This window comes from Alosa sapidissima, chromosome 22 (genome assembly GCF_018492685.1).
Source record: "Alosa sapidissima isolate fAloSap1 chromosome 22, fAloSap1.pri, whole genome shotgun sequence".
Lineage (NCBI taxonomy): Eukaryota > Metazoa > Chordata > Actinopteri > Clupeiformes > Clupeidae > Alosa > Alosa sapidissima.
Genome location: NC_055978.1, coordinates 22499371 through 22527130, shown reverse-complemented (window position 1 = coordinate 22527130; position 27760 = coordinate 22499371). Strand labels below are relative to the sequence as shown.

The window sequence follows — 27760 nt, the reverse complement described above, 5'->3', positions numbered from 1 at the left end:
ACGGTCTACTGGAGCAGAAGGCGGAATGATGGTATTGACCCTTACAAAACTAGCCACTAGCCACTTTTTACCACTGTCTTACTGCTTCACTGTTTGCATGTTATATTAGCACATATGCATAATCCCTCCCTCCATTCCACAGCCGGATTGTGGCCACACTTATACCTATACTTAATACTTTATAATCAATGCTCGTATAATGGCTGTAACCCTATTACGTCAACCCATTCTTGCACTGATAGTTTGTCTACTCTCTTAAATGTCCATATTTATTTTTTATGCTGGTCTCTAGACTCTATTCTTGCACTGTTGGACTTACTCATTTGCATCATCACCATGACACTCACTCTCACAGAGCACCTTACCTTACTATGCACAGAGAATCACAGGCTCAGTCCCTGCCTCAGTCATTGCAAGCGCCTCAAGCTTAATCACCCCTAAGCACACTATGTTGATACCCAGAGGAAACTTTTGCTTCTCATTTGTATCCCTTCTGTTGCTAAGGAGGCAAAATGGTGATTCTCTTTTAAGGATCATTTAAGTATTACTTTTGTCACAATTATTTCTCCTAATTTTGCCTTAGGAGAAATAAAACAAGCAAAAGATGAGACACATAGCAATAAGACAAGTAGGAGTCACATAAGAGATATTAGTTTGAGAAGCAGGAGAAGTACAGGAGATCTCTTATATGTTTGAGTGTAGTCTCACTTACAACTTGTTTCTCCTTAGGAGAAATAATAGAGCAGATGGAGTCACATAAGAGATATTAGTTTGAGAAGCAGGAGAAGTACAGGAGATCTCTTATATGTTTGAGTGTAGTCTCATTTACAACTTGTTTCTCCTTAGGAGAAATAATAGAGCAAATGAGGAGACATTGCAATGAGAAACTGTTGAGAAGTAGGAGTTACAATTGAGATATCAGTTTGAGGGTCAAAAAATAGGGCACTCCATAGCATTTCAAACTTTTATTTTATAAAACAAAGCAAAACAGTTGTACTTTAAAAATGGACTTTAAGCAATGGGAGCTTGCACAGTTGCACTTTAAAATGGACTTCAAGCAATGGAAGCATGTTAATGCCTTGATATGTTCTTTTTAAAAATTGTGTATTCTTATTTTTTATTTTTGTGTGTGTGTGAGTGTGTATGTGAGTATTATTTTTAAAAGCTGCACAAGCAAATTGCATTGTACGGACCAACTGCACAATGACAATTTAAGTCTATCTATAAATCATACAACATGGAGAAATGAACTAATAAACAATAACATAAACAAACTGAACTTGTGCCAAAGCGTGCCATACTGTGTACAATGGTGGATGAAAACGTGGGCTGGTCAATCTGCGTCTTTTATCCTGGTGGTGGAACCAACCAAAGGGAGGAGGGAGAGAAGAGCAGAAAATAGAACATTGTTAGTTTGTGAGCCACTCAAAAATACAAAGTAAGACATTTGTTTGACCGTCTGCTTTCATAACTGTGGGAATTTTGATACAGCACAAAGATCAGACACACCTTATTAATCACTTAAACACAGAATGGGGGATGTGATAGCTACCACTCACATTTGCTATATGTTGCCCAATTGAAAAACAGATTGTATTGATATATTTGTCAAGCTTAAACAAGTTTGTTGAATTCCCTCACCTCATCTAGTGAGTAAACTGTATTGTCAGGCTAGGATTAACCCCTATCCAGCTTACCACTAGGCAAAACCTTGTTTTGGTTGGACTAAGCCTATTCAGTGTAAAAAAAAAAATGGGCATCTGAAAATAGTTTAGTTCAGAGTCCTGATGTCAAAAAAGTAATTTGGGCAATTTTTTTTGTCATCTGGGAGCTGGCTCCATAGTCAGAACGCATAACAACTAAATGCAGCGTTGCCTTGTTTAGTTCTGATAGTGGGTTTCAACAGGAACATTTCTCCTGTGATCAGTGAGGCTTAAGTGATGAGTATTGCTGGAACATGTCACACAGTCTCATTGAAGGGCAAATCTGGTGTAAACTGATTCAAAGCCTTGTTGTTCAAGCTCACCAGGCACTGTCCAAAGGACAAAGAACAATAAAATGTGTCATAACCTAGACAAGTTATGGACAAGAAAGTAAAGCTGACTCAATATGGCAAAAAAGCCTTCGGTATCTTCTTTCCATTACAGGGTTTCCCCAGGTTTGACCACCCCAAATAAGACTTTTTTTTAAGACCACTTACATGAAAATTAAGACCTACATCACACCCATTATGAGGTTGTAAAACACCAGATCAAATCCATAATGACAATTAAAACAACACTTCCCCATGATGTGCTGTCCTCTCCTTTCGACTGATTATGTTGATTCATTGCTGCCGGTGCGAAAACCCAAAGTATTGTTTGCGCATATCCTAAGAAATTAGACTAGTGTAGTTGCCACGATACCAAAATTATTGTTTCGATACCGATACCACATCAAGAATTGCGATTTCGATACTTCTTCGATAATTCTTAAAAAATGTATTTGATTTGGGGGCCCAGACCACCTTGACATCATCAGTAATATTGAATATAGTGTTATCATTCACACCAGTGGGCATCCTAGATTCTGCTTGACTCTTTCCACACACACGGAAAATTATGGCTTATTTCATATGTTTCTATTTCTTATACCTTCGAATTCATATAAAGTGTACAGTTAATGTATAGTATTTTTTAATCTGCATAATTACTATTAATCTGCTTAATTGCTAAACATATTTAGTCATTTGAATACTTAATATTTATTTTTAAACTATTACACCTAGGCAAATTTTAATGTGGTGTGTAGGCCTAGGTGTAATTGAGTGTTTGTCAATTTAAGAAATACGTGAGTAATTACTGTAGCCTTCAGTCTCACGGTTTTAGGCTAGTGAATAATAGTTGCACATAATGCATAAGGATATGTGGATGCAATTCATTGTTGTCTGTCATTAGATAAAATAAATGTAAATAAAAAACTATCAAGTTCATAGAAGGGATCATGTTCAATAATGATTTTAGCACTAATTACGAATGACAAACATGACCTGAGCTAGCAGAATTAGTTAGCAAGGAGCTTCTCCAGATGTAAAAGTTTGCAAAGGTTGCGCTGCCTATTTCTAAATGACATTAAACCCAATAGTAGACCTACGTACATCTCATAGCCTAGGCAGGTTAGCAACACAAAGTTGAGAGGTGCAAGTGAGCAAATCAACTTGATATTAGCCTATTATTATGTGTTACAACAGAATCACTTAAGCTAAACTAGCAGCCATGTCTCGCTGTTTATGGCACGACAGCTGCGCATATGTGTGTGAGGAGAAAAGACGCACAGCCACAGGCTTGGGGAGGAGGCACTAGAAGCATGCCTTGTGCACACAAACAAGAACACGGTCATTCTTAAAAGTATTGATACTAATAAAATTAGGTATTGTGACAACTGCTAATAGCTATTGTGACACTTTTGTAGTATCGGTGCACCGTGCAACACTAAATTAGACGATCTCTGACGTTAATCAACCCCCTGTTGAATTTTCACATTGTTGTTGTTTTTTCCTAGCCTAGAAATCTAGACGCACCCTAGTAGCGGCAAATTAATTTGCTCAGCCTGTACGTCTAGTATCAAACCATAGGGATTTCTATTGGCTGACGCCGTGGACGTCATCCAATCACAGCGCTCTATTTTGTTAGAGTCTTAAGGCGGGCTTAACAGGATGGCGACAGTCCTGCGACAGTGAACAACAAGGAAGGTGGCTATGGCAAACGAAGAGCGGTTGTTTGAATCGGCGTTGGCGTCAACTTTGGACTAGTTGGACTTGTGCTTTTCTTTGAAAGTTGAGCAACACAATGCACTTAAGTCATTCCGAAGAAGGATGTATTTGCCGTTTTGCCGACCGGATACGGATATGGTCGTAGCGCTGGCCTATTGCATGCCTAGGCAGTTTGAAAGACAATTCAAGTAGGTATGTGTGGTTTCACACCAAATAAAAATATTTCCTCTCATAACTTTTTTAAACCTGGCAAACTAGGCATCAGGGTTAAGAAAGCCATTGCCAACACCATTGGATTTTTATATCAAAATGTCAAAAGGCCATGGCTTGAAAGTGGTCAGAGATAAAGTCCTACTGTAAATGTAAAAATCTTTGAGTAAAACAAAAGTTTATGAAGGGGGTAAATTTACCCATCTAATTTGTCACTGGATGGCAAGCACTTCAAATTATGCACCTTTCAGTAAATACTGGATGAACATATTTAAGCAGGTTTACTTTCCTTTTTTCATTTTACCCACATAACAAATTAACAGGAAAACACCTAAGATGTTGTGGTTTAGTAATAGATTACAATATAGGCCTACAATAAAGTATTCTGGTCAAACAGTTCCTATCGCGGGTAATCTGCAGTACCCAGAAGTTTGCATCATATTGCGGGTGACTTTGTAGTTCTTTAGAGCCCTATTTCTACTAGCCCTGCTGTCTGTACCACATCCATTACGGACACTATCACGATTACCACTGCAACCTCCAAGCTATGTTGGGCAGAGGGTCGAAACAAGCATGGTATGCTTAGTGGACACCGTTGTATACACGCACCTCCATTCACAGACGCACCGTGACTATCACTGTCATAGACGATCGATCATAATAGGGCAGCCGTGGCCTACTGGTTAGCACTTCGGACTTGTAACCGGAGGGTTGCTGGTTCGAGCCCCGACCAGTGGGCCACGGCTGAAGTGCCCTTGAGCAAGGCACCTAATCCCTCACTGCTCCCCGAGCGCCGCTGTGGTTGCAGGCAGCTCACTGCGCCCGGATTAGTGTGTGCTTCACCTCACTGTGTGTTCACTGTGTGCTGTGTTTCACTAATTTACGGATTGGGTTAAATGCAGAGACCAAATTTCCCTCACGGGATCAAAAGAGTATATATACTTATACTATACTTAATCTCCAAAAGGATATTCTCCTTCAGAATTAGAATAGGTGAATAACATAGCTTACCTAAGACTTCATCACACGTGAACGTTTTTCAACATTTGGTGTAGGCCTATTTCTGCTTCAATTTCTGCAACACTATGGCCTGCATCGCTTCCGCGTCATTACATATGCACGTCTTTGTGTTTCTCGCGTGTAATACAAGTATTTCCTGAAAACTTTGCGCAGCGATTTTGGGTTTGAATCAAGCTCTGGATGTCTTGCACATAGTGGAGCAGAGTAGGCCTACAAATGAGATTTGTCACCGTACCTGGATCTATCGTCTATTTTAATCAGTATCGTTGTTTGTCGCAATTAATAGCCTCAAGGGCCGGATTACATTATTATTTGGTCATACGTCGCGGGCCGGAATTGGGCAGGACGCGGGCCGGATTTGGCCCCTGCCCTAATGTATTTGTGCTAATTTCACATCTTGAGCCTGTTTCTGTTTATCTGGATGTTTTGCCTCATGCCACCCTTGAATCAGTGCCTTACTAGTGCCACCCTTGTTAAAAATGTCTAGAATCGCCACTGTGTATATATAATATTAGGATGGATGGATGGAGCCTAGTTGTAGATAGATAGATAGATAGATAGATACTTTATTGATCCCCAAGGGGAAATTCAAGAAGATTGTAGGCCTAGGCCTAATGTTTAATGTGAAATAAAATAAGTAGCCTAAAAGGCAACATTCGAAATGAGGAGAAATAAGGCAAGATAAGAGTGATTGGGGAGAAAAACTGAGTAGCCTTGGCTATTTTAAAGATCTTAACGTGAACTTAAAATAAAATTTGAGCTGAGACAAGGCTGGTTCCTTGAACCCATTAATCAGCAAGTTTAATTTAATTTTTTTAGTTTTTTTTATGTTGACCCGAAATCCTGGAAACCCAGGAACATCACGTTGTTGGGCAGTGAATGCATGTCGGCTTAACTAGATTGTGGTGGATCAATCATATTGCCTTCTTAAATCGTAAAATATTCTGTGGTCAAAGTTCACTGTTGAATGGGCCTAGCCTACCCTATGCTTGCTCAATATGTTTTGTCTAGTAGAGGTGCTTCAAATTGGCGCTTTTAAAAATTGCCTGTCTCAGCATAGAAGAGGTCCAGGGCAATTCTGCGCAAAACTGTCACATCCATATTTAGTCATTGATTTTGATTAGCTGAAACGTGTTCCTTTCTGTTGTAATTCCCAAGTTACACAAAGTTACACATCCTTGTGTACGCATCCCTACGCAAAGAATGGTAAAAAATGTTGTTACAAGCTGTGGCCAATGTTCCACTTACCATTGTGTGACAGTCTACATGAACTATTTATTGATGTAGGGGTGTCTTTATAAAACCATCAACTGCATAAGTTAAGACAACCAGAGGAATACAATAAATCATCTGTTGGAAATTGATCTTAATGCCTCAATTAAAAAATGAGGAAAAAATCCAACCTTTAAACACACCAATATTCTTTGTGAATGAACCAGGTATCGTAAATTAATAAATGTTATTCCTTAAAATACAGGGGACATAAGTAAGGAACCCCCCATGTTAAAATCCCAGGCAGGCAGATTTTTATTTTTAAAGGCCAGTTATTGAATGGACTCAGGATACTATGCATCCTGATAAAGTTCCCTTGGCCTTTGTAATTAAAAGATAGATAGATAGCCCCACATCACATACCCTTCACCATACCTAGATATATCATGGTTTTATTTCAGTTAGGCTAATAGCTGCATGCTACAGCTAATTGATTTGCATGCTACAGATTCTATTAATTGCAAAAGAAATGTTGACTGGTAAGTTATTCATGACTGCAGATGCTGACTTGCCTATTTCTCGATCCCTCGACCGCATCAACGCTACTTCCTAGTTTACCTGGGTTACAAGAATGCCCTTTCACTCCTGTTACAATATGCTGTAATTTATAGCAGGTTAAACAAAAGTGAGAACATATTATGGGGAAAAATATGCTTACCATTTTGGTACACTGTTTGTTCAGCAATTTGATCTGATGGTCTAGCGTAGTCTTCCAATGTTTTAAGAAGCTGCCGGCCTCTTTTCAGTGGAATTGAGCTGGAACCAGTTTAAACCAGTGGCAATAACGTTAGCTTCGTCATCTTGACTGACATCCCAAAGACATTTTAAAATTCCGTGCATTTTGGCTACAGCATGGCTTAAACACCATTCAAAACATACAGACTAAAGCTGTATAAGGCAAAGTAAGCTAGCAACGTTAAATTGTCTAACGTTAGCTTTATATACAAGCAGCACAGCCAGTGATGTAACTTACAAGTAGCTAACATTAACTAGCTAGCTAACTTTATGTGCTGCTTCGTCAGGTTGTTCAATGATATATCAAGTCTAAAAATATGCAAGAACGTTAGCAAATTACCAAAATGTTAATGTACCTTCTCTGAGTTTTTCGTGGTGGCAAGTTCTGCACAATCCTTCATACCCACACACTGTTTCACTTGGTTTCACTGGGCGCCAAATCTAGACTGCATTTTCTGGTAGGAGTCTTCTGCACGCGAGTTTGTCACATCCGACCATCATAAACGTCCCACATACTCGACGCACCCGACCAGTAGCGCGACAATGTGACGTCACAGAAGCGCCGTAACCATTTATACTCGCGCGTGGTGGTCGCAACACTAGTTGCAATATTTTCCTGAACAGAGGTGTCGCTGTTGTGAAAAGACTAACATTAACTACTTACACAGCAGAAGAAGCTGCAGTAAGGAACACCAGTAGCTAGCCTCTGTGATGGTACTTCAGACTGTGGTTGCTACTATTCACAACTACCATCATCATTATCATGTAGTTTCCAAGGTGTGTGCACAGGTAGATAGATAGATGGATATATAGATAGGTACTTTAGTCATCCCGAGGGAAATTTTAATAATTTAAACAGTTTAGTTAGCTAGCTAGCTAGCTAGCAGCTGGCTGAGTTTGTGTAATTTCCTGAAGTGGAAAGAGATTTTGTTCAGGCCTTAATAGATATCCTTTGTTTGAAAATAAATCGTTTCTATTCTTTCCTCTTAATTCCATGTGTTGCAACTCTCACTGGTAACTTTGTTAACTTATCCAGCAAACTATTAAAAATTCACGACTGTAACAAAACACTGCAACTCGCTTGCCCTCGAACTAGTCCATCTTCCTGTTTCCGCCTTGTCGCGCTCGTCTGAAAAAAAATGAGTTGTGCGCTACCTCGCGCTACACGGCCAAAACCCTGGCGCGCCAGAGAGATCTACGTCATTTTGACGTCACATTGTCGCGCTACCGGTCGGGTGCGTCAGGTATGTAGAAGCCTATAGACCTCTGGAGTCTAACTTGATTTCTCTAACTTGCTAACAAGTCGCAAGTTAGCTCTGGGGTAGCAAAAATCAAATTGTGCCGCCTTCACGTAGGCCTACCATTGATTATAATATCTACTCAAAGGTTGAGGACAAAAGTGCGTTCAGGAAAACGTCTGCGTCTCCGATTTCGTCATCTCCCTGCGCGAGAATTTAACAGGTGATCTTATATGGGCATAGATGGTAGCTTTTTTGTAGGCGAACTTCAGAGGTCTGTCAGAGCATCGTCATGTGTGGTGGTCACATCACATGGTTAGGCCTACTGTTGGCAAATGTGAACTTGAAAATATGTGCAATTAAAACAAATAAGCCTCTGAAAATCATTTGAGAATTGTTGTACAACAGCTAGAGCTCTTACAGATCAGACTAATTTATAAAACAAATAGGTCTGGATGAGCATTACATTAGTTCACTTAGAGAGCTCTCTGATGGATAAGCCTGAGTAAAATATGAGATATATAAATTGAGCAAGTCTGAGTATTGTATAAGCCTTTGCTGAGATCTCTTTTGTAAATCAAAAAAGGACTAAACTGAGATGACTAGAATGAGAACGGTTCAAGCTTGTGAAGAGATCTCTTTTACAGAACTGATGGAGCCTAATCTGAGATTTACCAAAAAGATCTGAAATGAGAATTGCATGAGTTTACAGAGAGAGCTCTCTGGTGGATCAGCCTGAGTAAAATATGAGATGTATAAATTAGACAACACTGAGCATTATTTAAAATATTGATGAGATCTCATTTGTATATTAAAGGGAGTCTACACTGAGATAACTTAACTCTTTTGCTCCAGAGACAAACCTGAGAAGCGGGAGACAAAAGCAATAATCTCATTTTTATATCACTGTGATCTCATTATTGTCTAGAAGAAACAATTGAGAAAGAGAGGAGCTCTCATTTTAACATTTTCTTTCCTCTGCTATTTTAGACTTGATTTAGATATAGTATATTCTTTATTTAGTATAATTTGTATTTAATTCTTTATCTTCTACTGTCCTTATTGCTTAGTTGTGTTTTTTATATTACATACTTTTATTACTTTTTCTGCTGTTAGTGCATGTTGTTTGTGATGTCTGTATGCTACTGAGACCTTGAATTTCCCCTTGGGGATCAATAAAGTATCTATCTATCTATCTATCTATCTATCTATATATCTATATATCTATCTATCTATCTATCTATATGTATCAAAAAGGATGGCAATAACAAGTCCGAAACAGCGCCAAAGTTCCCTAGTGGCCGAGAGTGGTAAGTATCCCGAGAAGCCCCTGGCTGCAGCTTGCAGATCGGGGCTGGGCTCAATGTGGGTGGCGGTCAGCCCACCTTCAGCAGGTCTTCTCACGATGACCATTTCCGTTGGGGTCCGTAGGCCTACCTGGTTTCCTACTGTCCAAGTTACATATTTCTCAACATAATCTGTAGGAAAAATGCTTAACTCTATAAAAGCCTATCCTCAACTTCAAGAGAAAAAAACAGGGAGGGTACGAGACTCTCGCTGTAGACCTAGAGTAGGCATAGTTATAGGCTGGGTAGGGTAGCCTATAATGCGTAGCCTTTAGCCTACATTAAAGGTGCTCTAAGCAATGCTGGGTAACAAACAGAGAGCTAGCTTGCTACTTCCTCCCCCTCCCTCCCTTGCTGCTCCTGTGCAATTGAAACTCTCCTAAACGCGCATCTCGTCTGTTTTTATGGGCTAGGTTTGCCCAGGTTGTTTTTGGAGCCTGAGCTGTCCACAGAGATCATGTTTTTTTACAGTGTATTCAGGACACAGACAGCTAAATGTTTTAGCCTAAAAAATGTGTGGCATCGCTTAGAGTACCTTTAATATGCCAAACTGATTATAGTTTATATTAAACTCGTCGATTTAGGCTACTGTAAACTTTTTTTTACAGTAGCCTAAATCGAAAGTAGCACAGATTTAGCCGGTTCCCACTACTGACCAGTTATACTGTGAGAGCCAGGGCGCTTTAACATGGTGAGTCTTGAAGTCTTCAATAATTTGTTTATACATGAAGCACACGATATGCCAATTGAAACGCATTCCACTCAGCTAGCTAGTTGGCTACTACCAAGCTCATAATTCACTTTTAATTGCAAAAAGAACATGTCTACCTAGCATCATGTCATTACATGCTTCTATTTCCAAAGGAATGAAAGCTGTTTATACCAACTTAACATCATGCTTATAATTGTTAATATTGTGCTACAGTATACATGTGCCACAGACAATGTTAGAGTTTGTGAACTAGCCATAGGTTGGAGGTGGTAAAAAAAGATCATTATGAGAACGTGTGGATACAATGGGTTTAAAGTGACAGTGCACCATTTACAAATGAGCATCAAAAGGAGTAGTATTTCTTAAGAAATGAATACTTTAAAACAAAATTACTGTGTCATTATTATCATTTTAATAATATAAAAGTGTTTAACTTTTACCTTTGTGGTTACTCATTAATTTTGTGATTTATGTTGTATTTAATATGCTATTTAAAAAGCTTTAGTCTTTAGGGAGAAAATTTACTTTTTAATCACAATTAATCTAAATTAATTCATTTCAAAATATGAGATTAATTAGTTATTTTTTTAATCGTTTAACAGCCCTACTTTATATGTTCTACAGTAGCTTGGACAAATCATTAAAGAAAATCAGATTTCTTCCTAGAATCTCTTTTAATCAATAATTTGATCAAATCAGCTGGATATCTAAAAGAAATCTTAAATTTCCCTCCTTTGCAATTATTTTGCAACACATTTGCAAAACACTTCACTGTTTTAAGATTCCAGAAATGTATTTGTCAAATGCAAGATTGTACAGGTAGCACTGGACTTGGTGTTCCATAAATCCAAAGGGATGCAAATGTAAATGGATACATTCTTTAGATACAGCTAAGCTTAGTATTTCTGTCAACAAAGGAAAAATATTTAGATATCTAATTCAGCTTGAAATCTAATTAACTTACCAGCCCTTGTTGACCTCAATATGGGCATCCAAAATGGCAACCACATCACCACTGGCAACCTTCCACCCCGAAATTCTCGTCTGACTTAGGCCTAGCTGGCTGGAGTGCCTGACCTGTTTCACCAAGCCAGGCCTAGTCACATGAACGAGGCTCACAAAGGCATTTAATGGCTCTTTCAGGTCACCTGTCAAGATAAATGATTTTACAGTTACACATACTGCAAACTACATTAATTATACAGAATCATCAATAACACAATGATCACAGAGCAATATAGCAACTTTCAGTGATCTGCCTCTTCTTTGTTTCATTAGTTGGTAAGAGGTGGAACCTCAAATGTACACAGAGCATGTGTACACTGCACAGCCCAGAATAAGCCGGGTCTTACTTGTGTTGACTGATAAAACTGATAAAACAGTTCCATGTGGCAAACCTGGTATCATGACAAATAAGAGACAGCTTGAGAAACCAACCGTTGGAGCTGTGGTCATCCACTAGGATGATGTCTCTGAGGAGGTGGGGAGGGGTCCTGTTGATGATGCTGTAGATGGCTCTCTTGATTATGGACAGGGCCTCGTCAAGGTAGATCAGCACAACACTAATGGTGGGCAGATCTTTTGGGTATTCCCGCTCCAAACACCTGGAACACAGTCGAAAACAGTTTGTTTTCTTACAGTTGTTAGTGCATGACTGAAAAAATAGCTGAATCCCTGCGCTGCTCACAACTGACCTATAATGTCGCGTTTCAGGTAGCTCCCTGTCCAATGGCAAACGGTTGCTCAGAAAGGTATTGTAGCCATATCTCTGAAACAACTCCTCAGCCTCCATCTGTTCTTCCTCGGTCAGAGCAGCATCCCAGTTTTTGAAAAGAGGTGAGTTTGGGTACTTTTTGACCCTCTTCTCCTCCTTTACTTCATCCACCCGTCTCTCCTCGCGTTTGTGGAGGGAACTGACTGAGATCACAACAGTCATCATTTTACTACACTGTTTCAAATGTTTAACCCTGTCACTACTTAAACACGTTAGGCCATAACTTTGTATCAAATCAGTGAAAACTGCAATGGTCTTTGTTCACTAGACACACATGATGTTTGTTGACACACACATGCAATGCAAGATGAGAGCAACCTTATTTTCCATTTTCCAATAACATGTCAAATTTACTACACAGAAATCCCACACATACCTGTGAGCCTATTAGCTAGTAATCATGTGCACACAGAAATATCTATTGTATACAAATGTGTGCACTACAAATACTTGTGCAAATATTTGACTTTGCACACGAGGGATCAAAAAGTAAAAGGGTGTGTCAAATGTACATTCATTTGGTGTATAAGAAAATTACAGTTAAGGTGAATATTAAGTTGATAACTTGCACAAACCCCTCTGTTACCAGACTCAATGAATGCAGTATACACACACCATCTCATTTTGACATACCCTTTGTTAATGCTTGTTCAATGTATTTTTATTGACATAATGACTTTTGCTATCTGAGAGAGTAATAATGCTTACCAGTAATAACACTAACACGTAATATTGGGACTATATGGTCATTCGGTTCTCACAGAGCAATTCAGAGGGTTAAAGTCTTCAACAACACTGTAGCACAAATCAATGCAACACCTTCTGTAACCTAACAGGCACCAAGCTACAGTATGTGCAACAACTCATGCAAGCTGGAATGATGCTCTTCGTTCCATGAACAAGTATGAGCATAACGTCTCCTTACCTAATTTGTTGATGTGGGCCTCCATTCTCTCTAGTCTCTCTAGAATATCAGTGCCCTGCATGGAGTAGTTTGCTGTAAGATGATCATTCCTATGCTTCCCCACCACACTTTCTCTCTTGGAGAGGATCTTCAAATTGACCCAAGTCAGACAGAGCAAGGTGGCAGCTACGACCACACAAGGCACAAGCCCTCGAACACAGCTCACCCTCACCATCCCTCTGTCCAGTTGTGTGCACGCAGGACATGCACCAGGCTCCCTCTCTAGTAGAGAATGGAAAACATGAAGACGCAGATAATATCTTACTCAGATAAGGTCCTAACTCCTCCCCATCCAAAACAATAGCTACTGAAGGCTGTACAGCTGCCCCTATTTTACACAAACCTGTACAGATGTCAGATGGATCAAGGCTGTAATCATAATATAATTTGATTAATACTATACTTTGTCCCCTCCCAATGTAAATACATAAATTGATATACTGCAATAGCCTATTACTCACCAATGTCCAAAATAATCATTTGTAATCACAAACTAAAGTTGACAATTGTTACCTAATAAATTATATAGGTCTGCTAGTCAACAGTCCTCATCATTGAATGTTAAAGCTGCAGTTGGCAAGATTTTTCTGATCATATTCACTGAAACCGACACTATGCTCCGACAGAACAACATGAATAATAATTGCTCTTGGGTGCTCCTTGTTGGTGCCCCCCGCCCAATCCCAATCCTCCCCCACCTTTCTTGCAGCCCTTGCCACTTAATCTACTAAACCCCTCTTCTACTGCACTTTTAGCACTCCCCCCCCCCCATAAATGCACAAATAGGCTGACACCAGACATAATTTCACTGCATTTCTTACTTCCAGTAACTATATGCATGTGACAATAAACTTCCTTGTATCCTTGTATAAGCCGGTTTTAGAAAAAATCTGCACTTATACCTCCACCTAGAGCCTGTTATTTGGTTTGCAAAAATCCACAGCTCCCCTCATTCTGGAGGAGCCAGACCAGCATCAAGATGTACCATTAGAGTGTGTCTAGACACCCATACACAGTAAATACTTGTGCAGCAGGATGCAGAATCCTGTTCTGCTACTTCTTGAACAGGATTCTGCTACTTCTTAGGTGAAGCTACAAAAGTGTTTTGGTTTGTATTCTGATTCTGGCTCCCTATTGCATAATGTGTGGCTTTTCAAATAGGGGTCGATGAGGTATTTCAAATGTCCTTGATATTATGCTCCATCTCCCAAAGCTCTTAATATAAATACATAACATCCCACTCAACCCTTAAAACTTAGGCCAAAACCAAACTTCATGCAATCTTGCTGAAAATAAATCACTTTGTCTTCAAACATAACACAAGAAGCCCTCAAAACACATTCATGTATACAACATATTCAAATTTCATAATTCCCACTTCCTTTTCCTACTTCCCACTGTAGTAAAATTATCTTAACTGAAATTCTGTGGAAAAGTATTATAGTATTTAAATGTACTGTGAAATATGCAACTGGTACTAAAGAATGGTAAACAGTAAAATAATGTCATGACTTTACCAGTATGTACAGTAACAATAAAAAAAAAACTTTTACTGAAGAAAGGTCTTTGGGGGTCCAAAACATCCCAAACAAGTGAACTGACTCGTGATCCTTTAATCTAAACCTAGAGGTTATGATTGGTATGTGAATCATTTTTGACTGTTGTGTTTGCAGCTGGAGAATTGAGTACTAATTGGGTTTGAGTTGTGATGTCTTGAGTTAATGATGGTATATGCCAGTGCTTTCTGAATGAGAAAACTGTTGGTTTTGAACTGTTAGCTCATAAGCCTGGTAATAGTGTGTAAGCAATCGAGAAAAACTGTAAATAAAATGAGGCCACTATGGAGGACAACATTTATAAACTGTTATTTATATAAAGATCATGTTCATGTTAAGCAGTAGAGACAGAAAAAAACATAGACGTGTCCAGACACTGACTTCCTTACAGTTACATACAGTACAACTTGTTTCTATCACAAAGTGCTTCATTCACACCTCTAATTTAAAAGTAAATAACATGTGACATCTTTTGTAGTATACTAGTTGAATATCATAATGTTGACAACAGACTGTGTTAAAACTAACATCTGACTCCTAATAATGTTTCCTATAGACCCTTTCAACAATAAAAACAAAAACAATGTTTGAACCTTCTATTTGGTTCCCAATCTACTTCCTCTGCATTAAGATAACATATGGAATGTTAAAACGGAAGCTTTGTGGGGCCAACTATGATGCTGATAATGGCACTCTCTTGAAAGGGTCTATAAATGTTACATTACATTCAGATATGCGGTCAGCTGAGGAGATTTTTGTAAAAATCATTTACAGTCAGAAACCCTAAAAAAGTCCATAAAATATTAGAACTGCAATAGACAGGCATAAAATGCTTTCTATTAACAAACAAACAAACAAAACATGTAAACATATAAAATGGACACAAAACACAAAATAACCAGAAACCATTTATCTGTCATTACGGAACATACACAGAATTATGATTTCCACCAACTTCAGTCAGATACATTTAAATAACCACATTCAATTTCCACATTCATAAAACGGCACCTGTGCTGTTACCTGAGTTATCAGGAAGTAGTAATTCATCTGCATTTGGCAGCATTGTTTACAATGTCTATGTACCAAGCCTGCCCTTAAAAAACAACTGTTTGCACAGGTTAAACAAGGCACTTTTCCATTGAAAGAACTTGTGGCTCATTTAAAGGTGGCCTTTGTGGTGGAAGACAATAAGATTTACCAGCGGTTATGTGGTAAATAAAGCAAAATACATTACAGCTTACAGATAGCTTGTTGAGGTAACACTCAGCTGAATGGACACAGGCAAAACGTCAGAATTCAACGTCAGAATTCAACGACAAATTGGTTTTAATAACAGTGTACTAGTATATTCCTGTGTCAAGTAATTGTAGGTGAAGCCATTCAAGTAAGTAAAATTCAACTGTCAGGTAACATTATCCAGTTTAATGACTTAATGTTGGTTCCAACACTGGAGAAATGCATCATTATTTTTTATTGTGCCAGAATGGGTTGAGAGTAAAAGATTAGTCATGTCATTTAAGTTCACAGTCCCTGCACAGCCATGGAAACAGAAAGGCTGAAAGGTCTGGCTGGGGAACTGTTCGTCCCTGTAAATGTTCATGCCACCTGCTAAGTTCCTGCAGTGGCAATGTGTCTGATTTATCAGGAATCTAAAGTGCTTCCTAACGCTTCCTCCAAGGCACATTTATACCCACATTTAAGGCCGATTTTACAATCTGTTTTCCAACTATAACTTCCTCTTACAAAAGGGTGGTAAAAGGAAATGGCTTATACATCCATTTAGACACAATCAATGAATTCAATCAATTGACAATGATGAGCATTATACTGTATCAATAAATATTTACACACAATATAATTACAGTTAAGAACAAAATTATTCATACCCCTGGCAAATATTGATTTAATGCTGATTTTCGCTTTATCAATATGTTTGTTCTGACTGAAAATGACACTGTCACATACCAAAAGTTTGTAAGACAATGTGGGAGAAACATGGAATTAAAAAAATAAGCGTTTTCATCTTATTTAACATTTTTATGAGGTCTGGACTGTGGCTCTGCCACTCTAAAATGTTGATATTGTTCTCAGTTAACCATTTCTTGCTTTGTTTGGCTGTTTATTTTGGATCATTGTGTGGTTTAATCCAGTGGTTTTCAAAGTGGGGCCCGCGAGGGGGTGCCAGGGGGGCCTCAGCAAGTTGGAAGTAAAAATAAAAGCAACAAATAAATACATTTGAAAATGTTAAAATATACCTATTACTATGAGGGTTGTTATACAATGCCATTATAATGTGTCACATATCTGAACATTATATTTTCCATGATAATGACTGGGAATAATAGTTGATAGCTCTCATATAGCAGAAAGCCCCAAATACAATTTTTACACACTGTATGCTCCATCACGAAGTGTTTGTGGCTGAAAATAATTATTAGGATTAGCTTAATGTATTTTTACATTTGCCTTTGTATTCTCGATGGGTTTAATAACACATCACGGGGGTCCTTGGCCAGAACCTAGTGGTATTTGGGGGGCCTTGTCGTGGAAGAGTTTGGGAATCCCTGGTTTAATTGTCCAATGTTGCCCATTGGAGCAGGTATCTCGGCAGACTGCCTGATCTTTTCCACAAAAAAATCTCAATGTAGCACCTTGTTTTAGTGTTACCATTTACTTTGAGAAGTTCACCAGGTCCCATTGTCTGAAAAACACCCCAAAACTACTACATTTCTATAGCTATTCTCCACATTGTGGATGGTGTTTTGGTGGTTGAGATTTTCAACTTGGTCATCTTGGATGCTGATCATGTGTCACTCTTCTCCAAACATGCACAACTCAGCTAAACCTTTATAAGGGCACACCTGGACAAAGAATTTAGCTTTAGCTGGATTTTTTTTGACCCAGGGACATGGCCTGAGATTGGCATAAAAAAGAAGCATCAAATTCCAATGACACCATGTCCATTTCAATTCTGGGGGTTAGAAAAGTATTCTTTTGGGATGTTTTTCAACCAGGGGGACCTGGTGACCTCCTCAACGGTAACACTAAATCAAGAGGCTACACTTTGATTCTGGAGGAAAAGATCAGGCAGTGTGCCAAGAGACCTGCCCCAATAGGCATCATTGGACCATTAAACCATACAATGATCCAAAACATACAGCCAATCAAGGCAAGAAATGGTTAACGGAGAACAATGTCAACATTTTAGAGTGACCCAGCCAGAGTCCAGACCTCAATCAGTCAAAAAAGTTAGCACAAGGCCAAAGTAATGGCAAATAATCATTCCTGCCTCAAAACCCAGATTGCTGCTAAAAAGGTGCGGTCTACAATCATTGTGGAGACATGGAGAGGCTTGGTAAGTATTATAAGAACCATTTCGAGAGCTTTGATGGCAAATAAAGATGTTTCTATTGATTATTTAAAAAGGGTATGAATAATTTTGGACATGCCATTTTTCATAAAAATGTTAAAAAAGATAAAAACGATTATTTTTTTGATTCCATGTTTCTACCACATTGTCTTACAACCTTTTGGCATGTGGCAGTGTAATTTTCAGTCAGAACAAACATATTGGTCAAGAGAAAATCAACATCACATCAATATTATAATATAATATCAATACAATAATATATGTACAGGCATTGCTAATACCGATATCCAATTAAACAATTGTTTTATAGGGGGGGAAATCAAACCAGAAGGAAGGAGGTGATCAAAGTCACCTAAAAGAAAAACACATGGCCACCAACTGCATGCTCATCATTTATTAGGGAAGAATCAATGATGCTGCTTGTTCATAACATCATAACACGTCACATCACATCACATCACAATCACTCAGGTCAGGAACATTTCTACTAGATGTCACTAGATGGAGCTGTCACACTTCAAAGCAAATCATGATTAATATGTCTGCTTACATGTGAACAAACTAAGGTGCATGGAGGATACAGTGGATATTTTAAATGTCCACCTCCACCTTTCTAACTGGTAGCCTTGCTAGGAATATAGGTTGGCTTTTATATAGATTTATTCAGATTTAGTCCTTATATTAAAAACAAAAGAGAATAGATCAAAAGGAATGATCCACACTCAATGTGTACGAAGTGTAATGTTATGGTAAAATGTGGTGGTTTTTCAGTGGTTTTATTCAGACGATGGGTAACAAATGAAGACAGAATTATGTTACAAAGGTGCGTAGACCCCTTTAAGTGATCTGCACTCAATGTTATAATTCAGCATGGTCTACCAGGTTACCAACTGACCTGATGTTTTTGGTCTTTAAAGGTGTGCACTTTTTAATTTGGGAGCTGAGGTGTGACAGGAGGTTATTCAACCTCAGCTGTGTGATAGCACTGTCATTTCCTGACCACCCCCCCACACACACACACACACAAATCAAGCATCATCCTTGACCCTGTAGCCAGTAGGCCTAATGAAGGGCTTCAGTTTGAGGGTGAGGGGTAACTTAGGTGTGAAGTTGCCAATACCTCCTGGGCTCTTAGCGTCAAGAATGTAAGGATACACACGAGAAGGATGAGCAAATGAATACCACCTTACCACCCTCAAAACATCCCTAGTTGTTGCCTCTCAGTTGAGGCGGGGCCAGACCTGTTTAAGATCCAGGTCTGAAGTAAGGGTTCCATCCATGGGGGAGGGGATGATAATATGGGCTGACTGGTTTGGCCACCTTGCACCTGCTGCCACCACTGCTGGGGACCTTGATTGCTCCCTCCGCTGCATACTTCCAGGCCGACGCACCTGGTACAGATTAGTGGTCCAGAGAAGCCAGCTTGTCTCTCCCGGGGCTCTGCATATTGGTCTTTCCAGAGCCCTGCTTGTAGGTCTTCTTGGCGGAGTGTTGCTTGTCATAGCTCGTCTGCTCCGCAGCTGCTGACTGGGGAGGGCTGTTGACCTCAACTGTCTTCTTGGAGGTACGGATCCTTGTGCGGCACCTGTTTTGGGCCTCCGTAAACCAATCATGCTGAAGGGCCTCATCCGGAGTCATACGCTTAGTTGGGTCCCAGCTGCATAAGGTAGTGAAATGTCAAAGAATTCATATGTGAGCATAATTAGAAACAATTACAAATGCCACCATATCCCTCTCAGCCTACCCTATGTCTGCCCTGTGTTGCCCTATGTTTACATGTACCATGTCTCATTTTGGATTCTATGTTTTGTACTGCACTGATACATACGCAAGGCAGCCCCTGATGAAGTCCAGAAAGAGTGGATCAGAGGTCTTCAGAATGCTGGCCAGATCTTTGGAGCCAGTTTTTCTGGTCTTGCCCTTGCTATTGGTGTAGGGCCTTGGTTTGCCAGTAGGCTCTGGGGGAGAAAAGGCTCATAGTTTACATAGGGACAAACTCTCATGGGGCCATCTTCTCCTCAGGTCATGTCCTGTAGCATGACTGCACCTGATATCAGGAACTCACCAAAAAACTTTTTCATCCTTGGCGCAGCCTGAAGCATCTCCTCCGGAGGCACTCCCAGCACCTGAGACACAAACACACCTCAAAGATCATGACATGCAACTGCAGCACTCATTTACAAAATGGAGAACCTGCGTTACATACACAGAACAATTGCTGTTAGACAGTACCTCCATGATGAGGGCAAGCTGGTCCTTCTCATTCTCTCCAGGAAAGAGTGGCACGCCGGTGTACAGCTCCGCAATGATGCAGCCAAGGCTCCACATATCAATCTCTATGCCATAGCTGCAGCCCAGGATGATCTCAGGGGAGCGGTAGAAGCGGCTCTGGATGTAAGAGTACACTGCGGACAAGAAGGCCCAGAGGTAAGTGGTGAGATGAGAGGGAGACTAGACTGTGGGAATGATGAAGAGGACGAACAGGGAAGGGCTGTGCCTCACACACCTCTCTCATGATCGAAGCAACTAGATCCAAAATCGATCACTTTGATGTTCAGCGAGCCGTTCTGGGTAACAACGATGTTCTCCTGCAACAAACACCCATCAACTCAGCATTGAGATCATGAACAGTAACAGTGGAAGGACATTCTTCATCATACAAACATTCCACTGGATTTTTCAAGCAGATGGATGGAGAGGAATGATAACATACCGGCTTTAGGTCACAGTGGATTATCTTCTCATGATGAAGCACCTGCAGACACTTAAGGATGGAGTGAGTGAAGCGACGCACTGTGGCTTGGCTGAAGCCCTTATAGCGGTTCTTCTTTATAGTCTCATAGAGGTTATCCCTGAAATCATGAAAAAAAGTAGTGACTCTTTAGATGTACAGTTTATAGTCACATTGCATGTGCTAAGTGCTCCAATAAAACAACAACATATCAGCAATATCCATTTAGCCAATGTATTTTGGTTTTCCTCTAGGCCACTAAAGCTAAGTGTTTTTAAAAAATAATTACATTACAGTAATCAAGTGCCAATTCTGGCATATATTTTGCCATTGATTATTTGACCTCATTCTGGAGGCTCTAATCATCTTCGGTCACCATCTTTCTCACATGTGGTAAATGAGAAGTTCTCTTAGATAATAATAATAATAATAATAATAATAATAATAATAATAATAATAGTTTATTTTATATAGTGCCTTTCTCAAACCCAACGTCACATAACATACTAGAAGGAAAGCATAACAACAGACAGACAAATAATAACAATACAACCAATCAAGCTATGTGTGTGGAGCTATGTGTTGGGTGTAGAGGAGAAGTGAGATGTGCCTTGAAGAAGGGAAGAGATGGACAGTCACGAAGAGGTTGGGGGAGGGAGTTCCAGAGTTTGGGGGCCAAGGCACTGAAGGACCTGCCACCCAGGGTGGAGAGTCTGGTGCGGTGGATAACTAGGAGGTTTTGGTCAGAGGATCTGAGTGAGCTGGAGGGAGTGTAAGGTTGTGCAAGGTTGTGGAGGGCTTTGAAGGTGAGTAGTAGTACTTTGTATTTAATCTAGGACGGAGCTTGTAGCCAGTGGAGTTGATGGAGAATGGGGGATGATGTGTGAGGATCGTTTGGTATGGGTGAGGAGCCTGGCTGCAGAGTTTTGAATGTATTGCAATCTTTGAAGGGATTTAGTGGGGAGACCAAGGAAAAGTGAGTTGCAGTAATCTAGATGGGACATGATGAAGGAATGGACCAAAGTCTGTGCATCACTAACAGAGAGGAAGGAACGTAGGCGGGCAATGTTGTGGAGGTGTTAGTCTTAGTGAGTGATTTGATATGAAGATCAAAGCTGAGGGTGGAGTCAAGTTGAATGCCAAGGTTTTTGACAATCGGGGTGGAGTGGACAGGTGAACCATCGATGTTAAGAGTGAGACTGTAAGGATTGGAGAGCATGCTTTTAGGGCCAATCAGTAGAATTTCTGTTTTATCTGTGTTGAGTTTGAGAAGATTGTTTTGCATCCATGATTTTAAGTCAGAAAGGCAGTCAGTGAGGGAGCGTGGTGGGGGGTCAGAGGGAGAGGGAGTGGTAAGATAGAGTTGAATGTCATCTGCCTAACAGTGTACATTAAGACAGTGGCTGTGAATAATCTGGCCAAGAGGGAGGATGTATTGAGGAAGAGGAGGGGCCCAAGAACAGAACCCTGGGGGACACCACAAGTGACGGGGGACTTAGACTGATGTGGACCAAGTGTGACAAACTGCTTTCTGTTGGTGAGGTATATGAAACCAATTGAGGGCTGTGCCAGAAACACCAATAGCAGACAGACAGGAGATTAAAACATTGTGGTTGATGGTATCAAAGGCAGCACTAAGGTCAAGGAGGATCAGAATGTTAAGTGAACCAGAGTCAGCAGACAGGAGGAGGTCGTTAACTATGCATAGTAGGACAGTCTCTGTGCTGTGATATGAGATGGAAGAGGCTCATACAGGTTGTGGTGGTTGAGAAAGGTGTGTAGTTGTGAGGCCACCACCCTTTCCAGTAGGGAGGTTGGAGATAAGGCGGTAGTTTAACAGTGATGTTGGGTCAGAATCAGGCTTTTTGAGAATGGGTGTAACTGCAGCAGTCTTGAGGGCAGCAGGCACAACACCAGAGTTGAGGCAAGTATTTACAATCAGTGTAATGGGTTCAGATAGGGATGTGGCACAGGCTTTAAGTAGAGGGGTGGGGGCAGAGTCGAGCTGATATGATGAGGAGTTGGACTTGTCAGTGATAGTGAGGGAGTAAATAGTGATGTCAGTGATAGTGAGGGAGTCAATAGTGGTGAAATGGGAGAGCTGAGCTTAGATGCATTTCCCAACCGACCACTAGCCTTACCCCTGGAGCTCAAAGGTGATGCATAGGTGATCACGGAACATAAAGTGCTCCTTCATGTGGATGATATTGAAACGGTTGTTCCGATCTTTCTTGCGCAACAGTTCCAAGATCTTGAGCTCCATCAGGGCTTGGTGCTTGAATCTGTGCCCAAAGCACATTAATTATTAACATAATAGAAATATGTATTTAACTATAGAAAGTATACGAAAGTAAAAAGGAGTCTTTTTACCTTCTTTTGTTGTGAAGAATCTTAAGAGCAACCAGTTCTTTGGCCTTATGATCCATACATTTCAGGACTTGGCCAAATGATCCCTTTCCAATTACCTCCAGAACTTCATAGCGGTATTGAAGGTGATCATGCAAAACCTTGAATATTCATAAAGAAACAAATCATGAAAATGCACACTTAAGTATTCGGTTATTAAGTCATAATTCAATAATAGCCTGATAATTCTCTTTCAGAGCCGCTTGTTTTTCTCCATAGACAGTAAAATAAACATTTTTTCCGCTATTCAGAGTAGCCTTTAAGAAAATTGTTGAAAAAAACGTTTTTGAGAGAAAAGGCTGTTGGGCCCATGACGTCGGACTTAACAACCGAATATGTGTACACCTCATAAGGAATGATACAATAATGCCTATGACATCTACACTGTTCTAAAGACAGGATACCTTGATGTACGCGCCATTCTCATCATCAAACCCATTGTTTTGAGGAGCCCCTTCAACTGCTTCGATCTTCTGGGCATCGAGACCAAGGTAGTATATATCCGGAAAGTTAATGATCTCTTCCTGCTCAAACTCCGACAGCTTATCCCTGAATATTTTCAGTGCCTCTGTGAAAAAAACATTTAACAAATAAAACATCAGTCGACAGTAAGACTCAGTCTTCACAGAGATATCTGCTGTCTTTTATCACCCAATGCACTTGAATTTCTCTGTACCTCTTGGTGTTAGGGGCAGTGACTTTGCTCCATTGTAGGGACTTGTACTTTTCCTGTTGTTGATGCATTCTGGAAGATTCTCCACTGTGGACCTGAATTTCGAGGTCCGAGGCCTATCGTCCTGTTTAATGGCAGATTCAGATTCAGTCAAACGGAGTTCCACTTGGGCGTACCTGTCTGTCTATAATGAAAGCACTTAAGTAATGGACAGTCCTAGTGAAAACCCTGACAGTTTTCCACATGCATCTATCCTGACATGCTTACAGCGCTGGGTGGTGGGATCACAGGTGGAGTATTGTGGATAACAGGAGCAATACGGGGCAGGATGTCCTTATGGCTGCTGGTCTTCTGGGGGTTACGACACACTTGCTTATTCTCCAGATGAGGAAATGTGCCAAGGAGGTGCTGAGGGGAAGAGACACAGATGCAGATGAAATGTGAAACGGGTGATAACTTTCCTGCAGTATGTGAACACTCCTGTGGTGTACAGGCGCAGGGAACAGAGTGGCAAGACAAAGGAGGGTTTGAAGCATCTAGTCTGCTTATCCAGCTGACTGGCGCCCAGGTGTGCCACAGGCACTAACTAGACCTCCTGAGAGGCAGGTAGGGTTACCTGGAGTGAGAAAGGGATAGGGACAAAGGCAGAGAGGTCCAGCACTGACAGGTGCCGTCATCTGCTGCCAGCACACCCTCAGTAAGGGGCCTTACCCTTGGCAAGCCTGCCTCATTATCAGCACTAGTCGGCTCGATGAGGCCACAGTGTCACCCCCAATGCCCTCAATTTCTGCTTCTACTATAGAGCAGTACTGCCCACTTGGGTGTGCCCTCATACAGTCAAAACTGTAGTACGGCTCCAATGCTGGACTTTTTGCTTTACATATACATAATAGCCATTGACTTCATATGCCATATAACAAGCAGAGCAAAGTGGTCAATAGGTTTTACCCTCACGACGTGGGTAATTTGCTTTACATTTTATTGATTAAACTACTGTGTAACAGTCTGCAAATGTCCCGTGTGTGTGTGTGTGTGTGTGTGTGTGTGAGGTGGTAAGGGGTGGGTTTGGTTGGGTCATGGGCAGAGACACCAGTTCTCAGGTAAATTCCTACTCTCCCACCCCCCAACTGCACACACTAGGAGAGTGCATCTCAGGGGACACTCTGTGAGGATGGAATGAGAAAGGCCTCACCTGCTGGTAGGGTCTACCAGATAGCATACGTATACCAGATTTCTGGGGTTTGCTCGATCGAAGCCGTTCCCCAGATGTCACATGTAAGCCAGTCACCGAAGTCCCAGCGTGGGGTTTGGGACCAGGGGGGCACTCATCCGGCTGTAAAAAATAATAAACAATAAGGGGGCATACACACACAAGCACATTTAATTTTCACATCATCGTACACTTTCCTAAAACACAGACTTCAATATCTATCATCCTTACAACTGAGAGTTTTAGGTTATCCATCAATAAACTTTTTGGCTTATGTGGCTAGCTAAATATCACAAATCCAGAACGAATCTACAAAGCATGAGTGAACAAATGAACGGCAGACATTTAAAATAGATAGAGGAAAAAAGACCCAACAAAATGATGATATAAAGAACAGTAGGCCTATAATAAACAGTAATCGAATTGCATCACCTTAATAATATCAGGAAACATGTCCTCACAAATCCTCAATGGACTCGAGTTCTCCAAATCCAATATCTACATCACATCGAATTAAAGGTTCTTTCAAGTAGGCTACAGCGTGTTTTCTATCAGAAACAATGAATCCATGTAGATTGGACATCGCGGCAATGACAGAAGCGCACTGTTGATGCTACACAAGAGGATACAAAAAGCTACTTCCTAAAAATCACCTATCGCTACTCCATTGAAAGACGAAAAGAGGGTCCATTCGTTTTGACGTGTTTTCGAAGACGCACCTGTTCGTGACTTATTACTTAGGCTACATAGCCTACTTATTCTGTCGCAAATAAGATAGGCTACAGACTTATTTGTCAACTCTGCGAAGTAGGCATAAGCTTACAGCTTCTTGTGGTAGGTGGCACATAACGAAAACAACAAAAACCTCGTATAACTGACTTCATGCTTTACACGAGTCTCTTTAATCCAGGCAAAACTCGTGTACCATTATGCGATCTTAATGATCTGCTGATAGCGCAGTTACAACAGACCGACACACTGTGACCACCGCGCACGTCACGTGGAAAGCTGGACACGAGCGCAAGTCGTTTATAACCAGATCCTGTTTTAAACGACATAATTTGGGGTCTGAGAAAGATCCGCTCTGATAAAAAATATAAAGATGGGGAATCCACAGAAAATACACAAAGAATGTATTTACAGCTACCACATGGAAACTAGAATTTATATTATCAAGAATTACTCCCGTTACGACTCACATTACATTTCAAGGAAGTAGCCTACCTACTCAGGGAATTGCAAAATCACCCCACAGAATAAGACATGAGTGAATTCACCATGGCAAAAACTCAACTACGGCTAAATGCAAATGCTAAGTCCATGTGCACTGTTCAACTATAATGTATAGTCAGTGACTTGTGCATTAAAAGGTAAGCAAGACATGCTTTGATTTTTATTAAAATAAAGGAATTTAACTGTTTTCTACACACTCAATCACAGTAGGGGTGCTTTCTGTTCACCCTCCATTTGTGCCTAATTCACTCTGACTTTCTTATTCACTTTGATGCTCTTGCAGAGCACTTGGCAGTGCAGTGAAGTGGCATCTTCTTGAGGCCATAACACTAGAAACGTATGCAGGTGAATAATCATATAACAAAAATAGAAGACATCCTCAGACTTGCCGTTGTGTGGTGCCATCTTGTGCTGATGGCTGATCATATAAACACTAGTTACAACTCAGAGTAAGTTTTCGTAGTTATCTATCTGGAGAGTAGGCTATTGTGGCAATCTTTTACTTTTAAAAAATCGTGGGAGTTAAGAGAGGAGGTTTCCCAGGCCAGGGACTACCCAGATGGGCTTAATCCCACTCAAAATGAATCCCACAGCACATTTGTTTGTTGCAAGTGCAGTGAGGACTAGTCACAGGTTGTAAGAACTATAAGCAGAAAGAACCGAGCTGAAGGCGACACGTCACTAAGATCAAAGGGGGAAGCCGGCCTATTGGTTAAGCGGTCATTTATTACAATGCATGGGTACAGCTTGGGTACCAAACACATTTGCCCTAAAAGACCATTTTAATATTCATTCCAAAACATCAAGCAAGAAAGCATTTAGCCCCTTTACTAGGTACTGATTAGCCATTACAGTCCATTTTGGTTTGCCATTAAAACTTACCCCATCCACAGACTCTTTGCTCACAGTGGACCTTGCCTTAGTTGAGCTGTGTAGCTCAGTCCAGGGAGCCATTTCATCTTCTACTCTATAGAACTATCGTGACTCTGAGGAGGGTTACAGGGGCTGCCAGTTCACACTCTGCTGGTGTTGGCCTTCCCTCTGCTGATAGCTGTGCCTGAGTGTGGGGTCAGAATCAGTAGCAACTTGACTGGCCTGAAATACACTCCATCCTTTGGGAATATTACACTGGTGGTGATAAATCGGAGGATGGCCAGGTGAAAGACAGGCACCCAGAGTGTCTTTTGAGCTCTATTGCCCCAGCTGTGGGCAAAAAGCACCCAAATGATGAGGCACAGATCTTAGAAGTGGGTAAGATCCTATGATATTGGCCCTTAGGTGAGACATGCAGAAGTAATGGATCAGAAAGAAGATATTTTAGTCCCACAAGCACAGCAGGTGTCTCCCATGTCACCCGAACAGGCCAGTCGAACCCCGGCCCACTCATCGAACAAGCAAATGCCCTGCAAGCTGTCCAACACCATGTACAGCATTTTGGCTTAACAAGCGACTTCTGGCCCAAACACGGTGTAAGTGACCAGTCTGCATTGTCTCACGTTCTGACGGCTCTGTCAGCGGCCACCTCATAGAGCTAGGCTGTTCACTCGCTGGCCTCT

General features: G+C 40.6%; 2 protein-coding genes and 2 long non-coding RNA genes across 5 annotated transcripts in view; 1 reads left to right on the top strand and 3 right to left on the bottom strand.

Annotated features, from left to right (window-relative positions):
• The window catches only part of LOC121697690 (probable polypeptide N-acetylgalactosaminyltransferase 8), a 46978-nt gene extending 33908 nt beyond the window's left edge, over nucleotides 1-13070 (bottom strand). The window contains exons 1-4 of the mRNA XM_042079337.1: nucleotides 12984-13070; nucleotides 11979-12201; nucleotides 11722-11888; nucleotides 11249-11432 (exon numbers count right to left, since the gene is read on the bottom strand). Of these exons, the coding sequence (XP_041935271.1) occupies nucleotides 11249-11432; nucleotides 11722-11888; nucleotides 11979-12201; nucleotides 12984-13044 (635 nt within the window). The 5' untranslated portion in view covers nucleotides 13045-13070. The remainder of the gene's footprint in view (nucleotides 1-11248; nucleotides 11433-11721; nucleotides 11889-11978; nucleotides 12202-12983) is intronic.
• On the bottom strand, nucleotides 1289-7491 carry LOC121697701. Its single transcript, XR_006026523.1, has 3 exons — nucleotides 7345-7491; nucleotides 6912-7009; nucleotides 1289-1352 (listed from the first exon to the last, which is right to left on the bottom strand). It is a non-coding gene; the product is annotated as an uncharacterized LOC121697701 (long non-coding RNA).
• Nucleotides 2973-21398, top strand: LOC121697702. The gene is made up of 4 exons (XR_006026524.1): nucleotides 2973-2984; nucleotides 4129-4138; nucleotides 8501-8504; nucleotides 21283-21398. It is a non-coding gene; the product is annotated as an uncharacterized LOC121697702 (long non-coding RNA).
• LOC121697652 (dual specificity tyrosine-phosphorylation-regulated kinase 4-like) lies at nucleotides 18725-27418 on the bottom strand. Of its 2 annotated transcripts, none has more exons than XM_042079274.1 (13): nucleotides 27087-27418; nucleotides 24954-25094; nucleotides 24029-24169; nucleotides 23765-23885; nucleotides 23493-23656; nucleotides 23053-23189; nucleotides 22824-22964; nucleotides 20665-20803; nucleotides 20458-20539; nucleotides 20184-20356; nucleotides 20017-20077; nucleotides 19780-19909; nucleotides 18725-19608 (listed from the first exon to the last, which is right to left on the bottom strand). In XM_042079274.1, the coding sequence occupies exons 1-13, from the start codon at nucleotides 27156-27158 to the stop codon at nucleotides 19353-19355; spliced, it is 1758 nt and encodes a 585-aa protein (XP_041935208.1). In that variant the 5' UTR covers nucleotides 27159-27418; the 3' UTR covers nucleotides 18725-19352. The 2 variants fall into 2 exon arrangements, with proteins under 2 accessions (XP_041935208.1, XP_041935209.1); XM_042079275.1 differs by lacking the exon at nucleotides 27087-27418 and adding an exon at nucleotides 25404-25955.
• Nucleotides 27419-27760: the final 342 nt, after the last annotated feature.